At 36.8% G+C, this 13,948-nt stretch overlaps 3 protein-coding genes across 3 annotated transcripts; 1 reads left to right on the plus strand and 2 right to left on the minus strand.

Moving 5' to 3' along the window:
- Positions 1 to 564: 564 nt before the first annotated feature.
- KU80 (Ku80 family protein) lies at positions 565 to 7,990 on the minus strand. The gene is made up of 12 exons (XM_059603049.2): positions 7,924 to 7,990; positions 7,415 to 7,507; positions 7,277 to 7,328; positions 6,991 to 7,122; positions 5,826 to 6,229; positions 3,277 to 3,563; positions 2,964 to 3,159; positions 2,638 to 2,844; positions 1,993 to 2,160; positions 1,567 to 1,890; positions 991 to 1,121; positions 565 to 853 (listed from the first exon to the last, which is right to left on the minus strand). The coding sequence occupies exons 1-12, from the start codon at positions 7,936 to 7,938 to the stop codon at positions 781 to 783; spliced, it is 2,082 nt and encodes a 693-aa protein (XP_059459032.2). The 5' UTR covers positions 7,939 to 7,990; the 3' UTR covers positions 565 to 780.
- A 259-nt stretch (positions 7,991 to 8,249) lies between these two features.
- On the plus strand, positions 8,250 to 9,936 carry LOC132186805 (DUF1499 family protein). The gene is made up of 7 exons (XM_059600869.2): positions 8,250 to 8,420; positions 8,500 to 8,556; positions 8,720 to 8,845; positions 9,167 to 9,233; positions 9,347 to 9,439; positions 9,543 to 9,656; positions 9,783 to 9,936. The coding sequence occupies exons 1-7, from the start codon at positions 8,287 to 8,289 to the stop codon at positions 9,834 to 9,836; spliced, it is 645 nt and encodes a 214-aa protein (XP_059456852.2). The 5' UTR covers positions 8,250 to 8,286; the 3' UTR covers positions 9,837 to 9,936.
- A 255-nt stretch (positions 9,937 to 10,191) lies between these two features.
- PBF1 (N-terminal nucleophile aminohydrolases (Ntn hydrolases) superfamily protein) lies at positions 10,192 to 13,913 on the minus strand. Its single transcript, XM_059600868.2, has 7 exons — positions 13,770 to 13,913; positions 13,548 to 13,655; positions 11,620 to 11,701; positions 11,115 to 11,244; positions 10,864 to 11,006; positions 10,686 to 10,772; positions 10,192 to 10,602 (listed from the first exon to the last, which is right to left on the minus strand). The coding sequence occupies exons 1-7, from the start codon at positions 13,814 to 13,816 to the stop codon at positions 10,528 to 10,530; spliced, it is 672 nt and encodes a 223-aa protein (XP_059456851.1). The 5' UTR covers positions 13,817 to 13,913; the 3' UTR covers positions 10,192 to 10,527.
- Between the last annotated feature and the right edge of the window lie 35 nt (positions 13,914 to 13,948).

Genomic DNA, 13,948 nt, shown 5'->3' on the forward strand with positions numbered 1-13,948 from the left:
TGTTAATTTTGCTTACTACTAGGAGTTTACGATCACTTTTTGTACACATGAAGCCATTTAAATCAGTGAAATTTTAAGAACTAATTTTGCATTTTTCTCCTTTTTAACTAGACTAGTCGATGCATCCAAGAGTAACCAGAAATTTGTCGAAATAATAATAATAAAAAATCAATAAAATGGGAACAGTATATGGTAAGCCCGTGAAGTTCGTATATCGGTTGTGACATCTCAGAAAACAAAAAAGAAAAATAAAAATGGAGCCTTTTCGTGCCACCGTTGATCTCTCTTCAAATTATCAAGCCACACTATTTCTTTCTTTTTTCTTTTTTTTTTTCACAAAAAAAATATTTTGGCCAATTATTAAAAAACAATGGCTACAAATATCAACCTTCAACTTTCTTGAGCACAGGAAAACATAAAAGAAAAACTCTGCACTCATGGTTTCGCCCTAGCAAAACAAACTTATTTTCTACCGTGTTCTCACGGCTTGATTAACAGTCAGAGTGGTTATATAACTTTATCAACCTCTTCAAAAAAAAAAAAAAAGGGGGGGGGGGGGGAGGGGGAGGTGGGGTTTCAATGACTCCCGTTATGTATAAAAAACAGAAAACTAGTGTTTCAATAACATCCTTCCATGGTTGAAGCAGATCCTAGAATGGAAGATTTAAGGAACATTTACAATATAATCCCCGATTCCCCATCATCTAACAAAACTTTTGAGTGTCTATACATAACCGTGATCAGCATCAACATGGGGATACTACAAGGACTGACACTGGATTATCCACTCAAGTCCTCAGTTTTTGGCTTTAATTTAACCAAAAAACTTCTAGCTTCAGCATCACTAACTTCACTGCTTAGGAGAATAAAAAAAATAAAAAAAGAAGAAGAAATTAACCAGCCAAATGAAATGAGAACACAAGAACAATTATTGAAATGAAAGAATGCAATGAAAAAATGAATAGAACAAAGAAACATAGCGATATAAACCTGTCAATGGCTTCTGTCTTGGAGATCAGGGTGAGTTCTTTGGATGCAAGAAATTCACAGAAACTATCAAGGTCCTTCTCCCGGCAGAAGTTAGAAAGATGGTGCAGGAAATCGTTGAAATGTTTTGGTTCCTGCAAAGGAAAAACCTATGGAAATTAAAAAATAGTTGGTCTAACCATAGTTGTCGAAACAAATATGCTAAACTATGACCTAGAGATCACCAAGTTATATATATATCATGTTACAAACAATCATTGGAATAATTCTGTCCTAAAAGGACAAATGGGATGATAGCTAAATCAAATAAGTAGTGAAAAGTGCAAGTTATTGTCACTGAAAAGATCACTGCCCTACTGTTTACCCCATGCAAACCTAAAGAAAATTTTTAGTAGCCCACCGACCAAACCTTAATCACTAGGGTAGTAAGTATAAGGCAACTCAAAAAATGAAGTTGTACTATTTCACTGTGGCTTTAAATGTAATCTGGCCCTTTACCTAGTTTCAAACTAAAATAAAATTCATCAAATTCTACTCAAAATCAATTGGGGGTTGGAAGAAATGGGGAGGGGGGGCTACCTGCTCAAGGATGCAACCCTTGCGAAGGGCAACTAGACATTCCAGTGCTTTAGAATAATTGTCCCCTTCATGGGAGTCCTCCACCATATCAAATATTTTGTTTTTCAAGTCCTTGATTGCTTTACCAACCCATTCTGGACCATCTCTACGTGACATCATGGTTTCAAAATCTTGGACAGGGGTCAAATCCCCAATTTTCTCAACCTTAACAGCAGATGTGTTTTCACTGGAATTGAGCAATTGAGCAGAAATGTCACTGTAACCCTCTTCCTTGTTCGATCCAGATGGGTTTTCTCGCAAAAATCGTCGATTTGATTTCTTCAGCTGCAATCCAAATAAAATTCAGAACATCAATGACCATGTTAAATTTCACAGCATACCATTTTTTTAAAAAAATAAAAAATAAAGTGCAACAGCAAAAGTGACCTTTGGTTTCTCTTTGAGTTCAAAAATCCGGCGGAATGCATCAATAACAGACTTGTTTTGAGAAAGTAGTTCTGGATCAGGTTCAGTTATCTTCTTGAGGGTTTCATCAAGAGGAGGTACAGCTGCATCTGGGTGCTTTGATTTCAACTCAAGATGACGATAGAAACGCTGACAATTAACTTCAGTATTAGTTACAAGCAGAATACCTGCATACCATATTGAAGGGGCAAGAAAGCCGCAGAAACACACTCCTTGTTCATCTCTCACATAGCTTTTGAAATGTTGTCCTTTTAGAACTGCTCAAGACATTATTCTTGTATGACATCCTTTTACAAAAATCAAAATTTTCTCCCTGTTTGAGCCTGCAGTAATTTTATGTAATCCACGGGGGCACCAAGGGACCTGCATAATCGTCCTTCTAGGTCTTGTGGTGCTAATTATCTTCTCTAGAACAAACAAAACATGCTCTGTGCGTGTATACACAGCTGAAGCAACAAGCTGACAAGCATAAATAACTTTTATTTTTTTTTAAATCTTTCTATAAGTTATATTACCATAATTACTTAATGGCCATAGACCCTGCACTCATTTGCACTCTATGTCAAACTACTATAATACAGATAGAGGAATTGCATGAATGAGTACCTCCAAAAGAGGATTTGGTGTAAAGTCAGGCTGCAGAGCTTCCTCTTTTCCAGGTAGTGCCAGGTCAAGCATCTTTACCAAGTTATCTGCAGCCTCTTGCTGCTGTTCATTAGGCTGCCATGATGCTGGTAAATTGTTGAAAGAGGGGAACTGAAATTCTCGAACGTCCTCAGCAAAGGGAAGCACATTAAAGTACAACGAATCAGGCTGCCCAGCAATTACACAAAAGCATGCAAAATTAGTAAGATCATCAAAAGAATGATAAGCTAAGATATACAAAGTACCAAGTTTAATAGGACTTAGTAAGCATGCGTATGAAGACTTACAATATTCTCCTTCTCAGATACGTTGGGTGTCAGAACCCCCACAACAACATTCCCTTGGCCATTTCTCCAAACACAACGCACAATAGCCACCTTATTTTTCTCCTTCATTGCTCTTGCTAAGGCAGAAACTGCAAGAACTGCCCTTGTATTGCCCGGGTCAGCAATGAAAACATTGGCATCTTTCATGTAATAGTGCCTTGATACATATATGTTGGTCAAGACAAAAGAAAAGGGAAATCAAATGATTATTATTGCAATTGAAATTAACCAAAAGGAAAGCTTAAGTATGCAAGTCAAAGCAGTGAAAACGTACCGCATTATGTTGGAAGCATCAGTAAATCCTAGAAGTTTTACACTCTTCTCTGGTTTGAACTTGACAGCATCCCATTCAGAAGGTGCTATAGGAACTACTTGAGGTCCATAACGATATCCTTTAATCCTTTCTTCTGGAGGTACAACTCTACTAGGACCTTCAACATTTTTGTACTCATAATCTACCTTGACCTCATGGGTGGCAAATTTATCAGTTGCAGGTGCTTTGTCAGAATATTTCTTCAGAGTGGGAAACTTCTCTTCTGATGTTTTCTTGTAAACCCATACCTAAAATCAATTAAGAAATGAATGAGATAAATTTGGTATGTTTCTATAAGCACTTGCAAAGAACAGGGAATAATTGAAGAAGCCCATGCATTAAGAACATTACACGGAGAAACTTAGGCAAGATACTATCATCACAAGACAACAAGAATCACAATTATTATCATAATGCAAGATACGACATTACTCAGTACAGTGAAATCCTATGCTACCAATTTGTTTTGATCAAGGGCAGCTTATGACCAATCAGTGGACTGGCATCAAAAGCATCAAGACTGTGATTACAGCCAATGGCATGAGTGGTAACAAGGCAATCGGCTCACTTGGCAACTTATACCTTATTGCACCAGATGCTAGGTGCTTGGTAGAAAATCAAGGTCCATAGAACTTTGGACAGATTTGACACTTGTAGATCATGGGGGAACACCCTGCCACCAATCCAAGGTATGACTTAAGATACTTGATTGCTAAAGCAGTCGGAAACTTCCACTGAACCTACCTGAGAATACTACTCTACTTTGGATTCCTTTCTAATTTACACCATAACCACAGCTCGATGCTACCCTGCCGCTCTTGCTCACTTGGTTCACACAGCACTTGGTATTGAGATGAAAAATAGGACCTAAATCTAGCTTATATACTATAGCACATGCTAAATGACCAATAAAATATCACCACGAGAGCTCCAACGTCTAAAGTCTCAGATCTCCCAGAGATCTCCTCTTTCAGACGCAATCTCTAGTTGCTCTCTCATCACCTCATTCTCATTGAAAATATGCTCTTATATATCCTTCTCCTGGTGTGCATTCTTGTATCACTTCTCAGTTCTGTCCAGCACACCTCCATTACCAAAAAGAAACTTGAAACACTGTGCTGATGCTTACAATTAACTGACATATAACATGTATCAGACAAAAGATGACTCAATGATGGCCCCAAACAGTGGTCTCCACATTTATCCTCTATCAGTTGGAAGAGTAATATGATACATTCCCAAATTCTCTTTGTAACAAAATTACTGGCCCCAAACCAAATTAACACACTTCAGTGACAATGGGGCTTAATACTCTCAAAATGCATGCACTGTTGAAGCAAAGGTAAGCTACTTGTGAAAGAGGTTGGCACCATTGGGCCGGCTTAGTAATTAGCAACCCAATTTGCACAACATAATTTAATTGCAATGCCCCAAATTGAAAAAAATTAAGTCCAATATTGAGTGAGTGGGTTATGAAGACGTGTGTGTCAAGTCCCATATTGATCGTGCACTAGGTGAAACTAGACTACATAAGTGACTCTATTAAGCTTCAATTCTAACTTTGGCAAGTCCTCTTGAGGTATAACGTCATGACAAATGGTATCATAATTAACTTAGTATTACCATGTGGCACTGAGACACTACGTTCCAATGTGTACCTTAACAAGGACGTCAAATTTTTGAGTAGGGGAGATTATGATATCTCAGATTGTGAAATTAAGTCCTATATTGAGTGGGTGGGTTATGAAGGTGTGTATGTGCCAAATCATGTATAGGCTGTCCATATCAGGAACAAAGCATACAGCTGCAAGATTCTAAAGATGGGGAAAATGTGTATTTTGTGAGAGAATATCTAAAAAGATAGGTTTTTTGTGACAGTTTTTTATAATGCAATTAGAATATACAGGAGAATAAATTTAGAGCGAGAGAGAGAGAAATAACAAAAAAAATCCAGTATTGTAGAACAAGTCATGAAAAGCAAATAATACCCAATTTTGTCTGTTTGTGGACCAAACTACCATTGTTGAAATCTAGATTATGGAACTTTAATACCCCTCAATAACATTTTGCCGAATTAATTTTCCGCAAGTCCAATGTTGAATTGTGAATGCTTCACATGTGATTGGGGACCAACAGCTGTCCCATTCATGTATGACTCGAAATTTGGGTTCTTTTGCTAATGTTTTATAGAAAAATAAAGTACGAGGCATGGGTTGGAGAAATTTAATATCTAATTAGTGTGATATTTGATAAGCATGACAGCTTGGGAGGATAGATAATCCACTGGCACATGTGATGACAAGTGGATCCCACAGAAAATCATTGACAGGTGTGAAATAGCTACTTCAAGATCAGGTTCAATTTGATGTGCCCAAGTAATTAATTTTGTCCCTTGTTATGAAAGAAAATTTTTTTTAGATAGGAAACAATATCATGGAACGATCATAATCTATAAAAATATGAATACCATATGCTTGACAATTACTTCTATACTGCACCAAATAGCTTACCTTAATCTTCATTTTGGAGCTGATTTCAAGATCACCCCTGAATATTGTAACTGGAGAAATATTTCGAGTTCTTAGAGCACCAAACAATGATATTGGACTCTCAACATGCACCAACTTTGCACATGTTGTTTTCGAAAATATATTCAATAGAAGATCATTTTCATCTATTACTCTCTTATTTGCATTCTCGCTAAGCCTTCCCCTCACAACTATACTTTCCATTCCCATGCCATGTTGAACCATTTGCTCACCGATGGTGATGATTTGGTCTTCTTTGCTTCCTTGAAATGGGTCTTTAATAGGACATAGTGCATTTGTTATAAGGCAAATGCGTTTCCTTTTTTTGTCTGTTTTTCCAAACCTTTTTATCAATATATCCATCCCAACAATTATAGCATCAAGAACTACAAATGAAGTCAAGGTGCCAAGAAAATATTAATGAGCACATAGTCAAATAGATATGAATTGCATTTTTGCTTAACAATTAACCCATTTATCTGGCAGTATTTGAACATATGACCTCACCCACCACCCAGTACTTATTGGGGTGGTGATGCCTTTGGTCTAAAGGTAAATGGCATGATTAACCATGATTAACTTCCAAAAATAATTATGTAATACATGTATAATAAGAGTATCTCCAAGCTTCAGATGAAGTTCATCATACATCCATCAAAACAATAACAGATATGAAATAATACTAAATAAATAATAGATGCGATTATAATCTAGTATAATAATAATACAACATTGATCTTCACTAATGTTCAAATTAAAATGCAATTATTCTTTATTTTTCTTTTCTTTTTCTTTTTTTTTTTTAAAAAAAAAAGGCAGGCAGGCACAAGATTTTACAGAGTTAATGAGCTTTGTCTGCATAGAAAAATGTGCATAAGTCAGTCAGATTTTCTACAAAAATTTATGATTAGAGCTCACTCTCCTTGAAGCAAAGAAATTGCAATGGATAGATTTTTATTTTTATTTTTTAAAGTCCATAACAAAATTTTCATAAGAAGAAAAAGAAACTCAGCATTTTTGTTTTAAGTCCAATGAGCCAGGGGATGAAAATATTTAAAGCAGACAATACATGCCAAAGAGAAAACATTGACGATTGACACCAGAAAAGGATAATCTTCCAAAAACAAGTACAACAATTAAAGGATACAATCACCATTAAAAGTTCCTCGAGGAAGGTGTTGTAAAGTTTCAACAAGATCTCCATCAACAACTTTGGTATCTCGTAAAACCACCACATGTTCATACCCACCCACTTCCCTTGTCAGCTCATTTTTTGTGTCTGAAAATTCCAATGGTACCATCATTAAGTAACTTTTCCTTACTAGAGTAACTAATAAAGATCCTCCGCGTTCCAAAGCAATGAAATCATGAACATGAATTAATTAAATTGACATCAAGTGCCCAAAATCATCAATTAGAAAGCTAAGGCATACCTTCAGTTCCAAATAAAATAAGACCCACTTCATCAGATTTATTGTATATGAGCTGCACGAACAAAAGGAAGAATATTAGACAAAAGAAATTACAGAGAGATAATAACTAAAAATAATTCAAAACTTTTAAAGTAATACCTTTTTCTCTACTAGCAAGGAGCAGACTTTTTCAACTTCCGGAAGAACATCGTGCATTGAAGGACCCACATCGAGCAACAATAGCAAGGTCTCCTATTACCCAAAGCACAAAAAATTTAATAAAATAAAATATGCAATACATAAGTCAATTTTCATAAATTGGTAAACTAAAACCCTAAATCCTAAACCCTAAAGAGAGCATAATAGAAATCATAAACAACAAAAACAGCAAAATTAGAGCGCAGGGCAATTAGAATATAACGTATTAAAAGTAACCAAATGAGAGGGGAAGGAATTCGCCAATGGAATCAACAATAAAAAAAAAATTAAGAGGCTTTAGTTACAAAAATATAAAGTAAAATAAGTACAGATTATGATCAACTGAGGCAGAAAGAGTTTTTAACAAACGAAGAGTTAGAGCAAATTTGAAATTTTGAAAAAAATTGTCAAATATTGGGAAGCAGAAATGAAGAAATTGTAGAGATATGTAGCGAGTGATATTGGTTTACCTTGTTCCGAGCCATTGAAGACAGAGAGAGTAAAAGCTTGGGGGAGAAGCTGGGGTGGGAATAGAGCAGCAAATGAACCGGAAAGAAGTCGTAATGTGATTTTTTCGTTTTTCCCGCCCCGGGTCAAGGAGTTTCTCAAATTACAAAAAAGTCCGAAATCTCAAAGATATTGACAACTGAACCCTAAAGAAGAGGCCTTGAAAAAAGCCCATTTAAAAAATTGCAAAGTTTGGAGTGTGTCACTAGGCCCAATAGCGGCCCGCCAGCTGAGAAGCGAGAACAATAAAATCCGTGGGAGAGAAGCGCCGGTTGCAGAGAGACACGCACGCACGGATAATTCATAATAGCTCTGAGCTTTTGACAATGGCTTCAATGGCATCACCGAGCATTCACTATTTCTACAAGAATCACAAGAAATCCTGCAAGAATTCCACCCTTCCCCGTGTCATTCTTTCTCAGAAGCAACCCGACCAACCCACTGACCATGTTGGCCGAAGGTACCCTCTCTCTCTCTCTCTCTCTCTCTCGTATGCAAACAGAGCAAGATTTGGTTTGTTGAAGCATTGCATTTTGAAGGGAAATCGTACTAAGGAGCAGCGAATTAGCTGTAATTGGAGCCATCTTCGGCTTAAGGTACGTTTCTTTGTGCTCCTTATCTTTCTTTCTTTCTTTCCCCATTGGTAAATGGGAATTTAGATTTGTCATCTCGGTCCTAGTCGGGAAATTATTTGATCGAGCTCACCGATTGGTTTGATTAACACCCTTAAAAAATTTACGATTGTGGATTGTGATGCAGCGGAAAAAAACCTGCGTATTTGGGGGTTCAGAAAAACCCACCGGCACTAGCACTTTGTCCGGCTACCAAGAACTGTATCTCAACGTCGGAGAACGTCAGTGATGTCGTTCACTATGCCCCACCCTGGTAAAACTTTTCCCATTTTTCCTTATTTAATAATTTTTTTAGTGATATAATTGCAATTAATAATAATAATAATAATAATAATAAAAGATAACAATTTGGAATGGACAAAGTTTTCTTAAATTCCTTTTATATGAGCCGACCAGAAAGTGAAAAGCATATAGGAGCCGACCACGTGGGACTCGTGGGACTCGTGTGATTGCTACATAATAGTATGTTCAAAAGGAACTATTATGTTTTTTTTTTCTTGCCAACACTTGAGAAATGCGACTTCCACTAGTAGGTCAATGAAAACGTTGTGCACGTTGGTTTTTACTTTTATAGGAACTACAACCGCGGCAGGAAAAAGCCTGTGAGCAGAGAAGAAGCAATGGAGGAACTAGTCGAAGTGGTAAAACAACAACTTGTCTGAGAGTGGTTTAACTGCCTCATAATAGCAATTAGCATTTAACCTTTCTGAACTTTGAACTAAGCTGAATCAAGATCCTAAAATTCATCTTACAGATAAAATCGACGAAACCGGACAAGTTTACACCTCGGATAGTGGAAAAGAAGGCTGATTATGTTCGAACGGAATACGAAAGCCACATACTCGGGGTAGGTGTAACTTGTCTCCAATATCCTATCATTCATGATCATGAACCTGTTTTTTTTTTCTCAAAAAGAACTGGAAACATTAGGTGTTTTTCTGTTCCAACAGTTTGTTGATGATGTTGAATTTTGGTTTCCACCGGGAAAGAACTCGATAGTGGAGTACCGATCGGCATCACGGTTGGGAAACTATGATTTTGATATCAATAGAAAGCGAATCAAGGTAAGCATCTTAAATAAACGTAAGCATCTTAAATAAACAATCTCATGTTGTTTGTGGGTTTACATTCATAGTTATGTGAAAAGCAACTCCTCAGTCAATTTATATGGTCTCTGGAATTCTTAACAGGCATTGCGACAAGAGTTGGAAAAGAAAGGATGGGCGTCTGAAGACAGCTTTTGAGGGGCATTGCTTATACAACAAGAATAAATTATATACCGATTGAACCCTCAATTTTTATAATCATGTACTGATGGTGCTTTAAAGGCTAGATCAAAAGAAATTTTCTAATCTTTTTTTGCATTTCTAGTACCAGTTTTTTAACTCTTTCACCCGAGGCAATGCAGCTTTGAAACTAAAATATTATAAAGATAATGTGCATAATATGAAAGCATGCTTTTGTCACAAAGTACAAACCATCACCTGAAGAATGAATGTCACAAAGAATCATGCTTTTGTGCGGTGATGACAAGGGTGATGGGTTGCTCTAAACAACGTTTCAAAGGTTCTCTCTACCAAACATTATATAAAGCACATATATATCAAATTTATGTCACTCAAACGCCAAATTAATGGAGATCATTCATAAATCATTAGCACATCTAATTTGACGAGTGTTAGACTTAAATGTATAAACTTGGGGCAAAGACAGGTGGAGATATATAATACAGGAAACTCATGTCCAAAACAGGCATCACTTCTTCAACAATTCCCATAAGGAAATGCAATTGTTCATATTGAACTCGTTGACAAGCTAAAACTTAATTGACGAGTCATGAGAACACTGAAAAAACCACCATGGCAATACCATCAAAGATTTCATACAATTTCAGCATTTTGCTTTGAAGACCAGCACAACAATTCAGGACAGAAATCAGTCTTTCCTGAGTTCAATGTATTCACGACGAATACCTTCAGCATTTAGGACGACAATTTCAAGCTTGTCTCCCTGTAAAACATCCACGACTTGTTAAAAAAGAGAAATAGAAACCTCCCACAGAAGGGCAGAATTGTAGAGAACCAAAAACTTACAGTGTATATATCCCTCTCAGTTGCAGATGCAAAAACAGTTTTAACCAAATCAACTGCTTCTGATTCAGAAAGTGGTGTAACAGCATCCTAAAGGTCACAGTTTAAAAATCAGGCATATGTAACATATAGATGCTGAAAAAAATACATAAACCCATAATTTAAGTCAACAACAACACACCAGGGCAGGCAATAAGAGAGGGCTGGGAGACTTCAGTTGGTTATCCAGAAAGGGCATGATCAGTGTGGAACCAGAACCTTGGGAACTGTATCCAACTCTCTCATAGGAACCAACAGCATCATAAGTGAAGACACAACCCTTTCCTGTAGTTTTGGAATTAAATCCAAAAAAGTAAAAAAAAAAAAGAAAGAAAAGTGCGTCAATACAAAGAAAGGGCATGAAAATGACATTTAAAGCTTGTAGTAGTTTACCTTCACTGTCAAGGCCACCTAGAACATTGAAGGAATAATACGGAAAGAAACGCTTATAGTAGAGGGTGTTAGAGAGCAGTTGACCCATAGCAGGGCAGCTCATCTGCTTGTTGTGTTGTTGCTGATAGATCTGTATACAAGAAAGAATATCAGTGAGATTAGGCATGAGTTCAATTTCATGTCCCCATATTTATATCCAATAAAACAATGTCTACAGAAATGAGAATTAAAAACTTCAAACCATACAAGACCTACATGTGTTTTTACAAACATTAAATTTAATAGAAAAAATCCCCCTTTTTAAATTATATACCAATTAACCAAAACCAACAGGAAGATGGAGTAACAAACATTAAAAATTTGCATCTAAATGTTGGAAAAGCTATTTATGAGGAATGTTCGAAAGCCAGGTGATTCCAACCTAAATTACAGACCTAAAAACATAACTTCAACCAATGTACTTCTTGCAGAAGATATATTAAATACAGATATTTTGAAACCTCACCAAGTGCCTAGCTGCCAAGAGCTTTTGTAAGGCTTTCACATCAGCTTGAAAACCAGAAGAAGCCATTACACACTTGTCCGCTCTGCAAGGTCAAGGGAAAGAAAAATGTTAGACATGACCTGATTATATCGGAACCCTGACAATTGATCTACAGCCCCTTTCCATAAGCTTTAGAACCTTGCTATCAGGTGCAAAGAGTCCATAAAATATGAGCAAAATGAAAACAAAGGGCTGATTCAAAGTCACTAAGCAACAACAGAATAAAAATTTACTTCAGTCACGTGTCACTCATTGAAAACCATTTCACACTACTTCTGTATCACCATAAACTTACATTTAACAACACAGATCTAACTAGTAAAAAGACACCAAATAAGCTTATTTAACTGCCATTGTCCTAACAGAGCATTTAGTAGTTATCCACATGGATGAATGAAAAGGTAAAACTATCCTACACTGCTTCAAGACATCAGGTATTTATTCCAATACCAAGTAGCAACCACTAATCCACACCAAAATTCTTGGCAGAGCAATATGTTACTCAAATATTCTTTCTTCCTTTAAATAAGAAGCATGGTCCAGTCATATGTATTTCTATGAGTCAAGCAAAACATGAATGCCAAAGAATTAACTTCCCTGTAATATATTCACTGAAGTCAAGACTACCTAAATTACCTATTCTGTGAATTGTATGAAGCTTTTCGCTTCTATACTTTTCTTCTTTGCCCAACCTGACATTGCTAAAATTCCTAAACTATAACCTCCTCCGAAAATCACAAGAATCCCACTTCTAATTATTTGTCCACCCAATATCCAATTATAGATAAGGAAACTGTAAGACAAGACCATTGGCTTTAATATATATTTTTTCAAAAGGCATGGTCTATGATGGGCAATGATGTTGTAGATGCTATTCAATCCCTTTTTTAGCAGTGGTAAACTATTAAAAGAGGTTAATGCAACTATAATCTCTTTAGCTCTCAAGAAGAGATTATAGTTGTTGAGGCTTGTGGTCTTAGGGAGTATCACCCCATAGATCCCACGTTCGAGACATGCTAGGTGCAAACTCCCCCTTGGTGCCACACCCCTTGGTGTACAAACCAGCGATTAACTCTGATCCGTGTAGGGAAACTTCCGAGGGTTCGGTGCACGGGTCCGAGGTTTACTCTGCAGGGGTGGGTCCGAAGGGCCCTACCTTGTCAAGGTTCCCCGTCATCATAAAAAATTAAAAAAAAAAAAAAAAAAAAAAAAGTTCTCAAGAAGATTAACCCTTCTTGAATGAGTGATTATGGGCCCATCTCTTGTTGCAACGTTGTGTATAAGTGTATCACTAAAATTCTTGCTAACCCGTTGATGCCTAGCTTGGATCATCTTATTAGTAAGAATCAGACTGCATTTATTCCCAACCGAGGCATTTCAGAGAATGTTCTTCTAGCTCAGGAGATTGTGAGAGACTATCACAAGGAGAAAGGATAAGGGTGTTGTACCAACAAGGTAGATCTTATAGGTTGTTAATGCAGTAGCGTGTTCTGGCGTTGTTGTTGATTTTTGTATGCTATGCTATTAGACGTTTTTTGAGTTCAGCCTCTTTTTGTGGCTGAGTTCCAGATTCCTCTGGAGTTCGTTTGTACTCTGAATTGTTATTAGCAAAGTGAAGCTTATTCATAAAAAAACAAAAAACTGTAAGACAAGATTTTCCCCTAATATTGTGCCAACCCAAAATCCGAAATTTGTACTTCAACGAGACTGATATTCGATACAATCCGACTCATGCGGGAGAACCAATTCAATCTCCAAATACTAAAGCTGAAAACCACCCCCACCAATCAAAATCTTTTCAATCAATCCCCCAAAAAAACCAATAAAACCACCTAAACTTAAACAACAAAAAAGGAAAAAAAAAAAATACAGGGGCAAAAGGAGCGTACAGTTTGCAGATTTTGGAGTAATCGCGCGTAAGAATACTGTAACCGGTGGACATGCGAGTATCGGCCGCGACAACGCAGTAATCAGCTCCGGCAATTGCAACGCAAGATCTGCACATAACGAGTACATACACCACAAACTATACATAAAAAAAAAACATCGTGCCAAACAAAACTGAACAACGTACAAATAGAGAGAGAGAGAGAGAGAGAGAGAGAGAGTACCCGCCATTGTTGTCGTATGGAGACCAGTTAGCTTGCTGCTTCGTCATGATTCGTTGATACCTGATGGAGCAAAGAACAATGAGAGAAGAAGAACTATGGTGAGGAAAGAAAGCAAAACAAACTTTTTCTAATGTTCAGATCTCAATTGGCTTTTCCTTCAAGAAAACAAACTAATACGA

This window comes from Corylus avellana, chromosome 6, assembly GCF_965113065.1.
Source record: "Corylus avellana chromosome 6, dhCorAvel1.hap1.2, whole genome shotgun sequence".
Classification (NCBI taxonomy): Eukaryota; Viridiplantae; Streptophyta; class Magnoliopsida; order Fagales; family Betulaceae; genus Corylus; species Corylus avellana.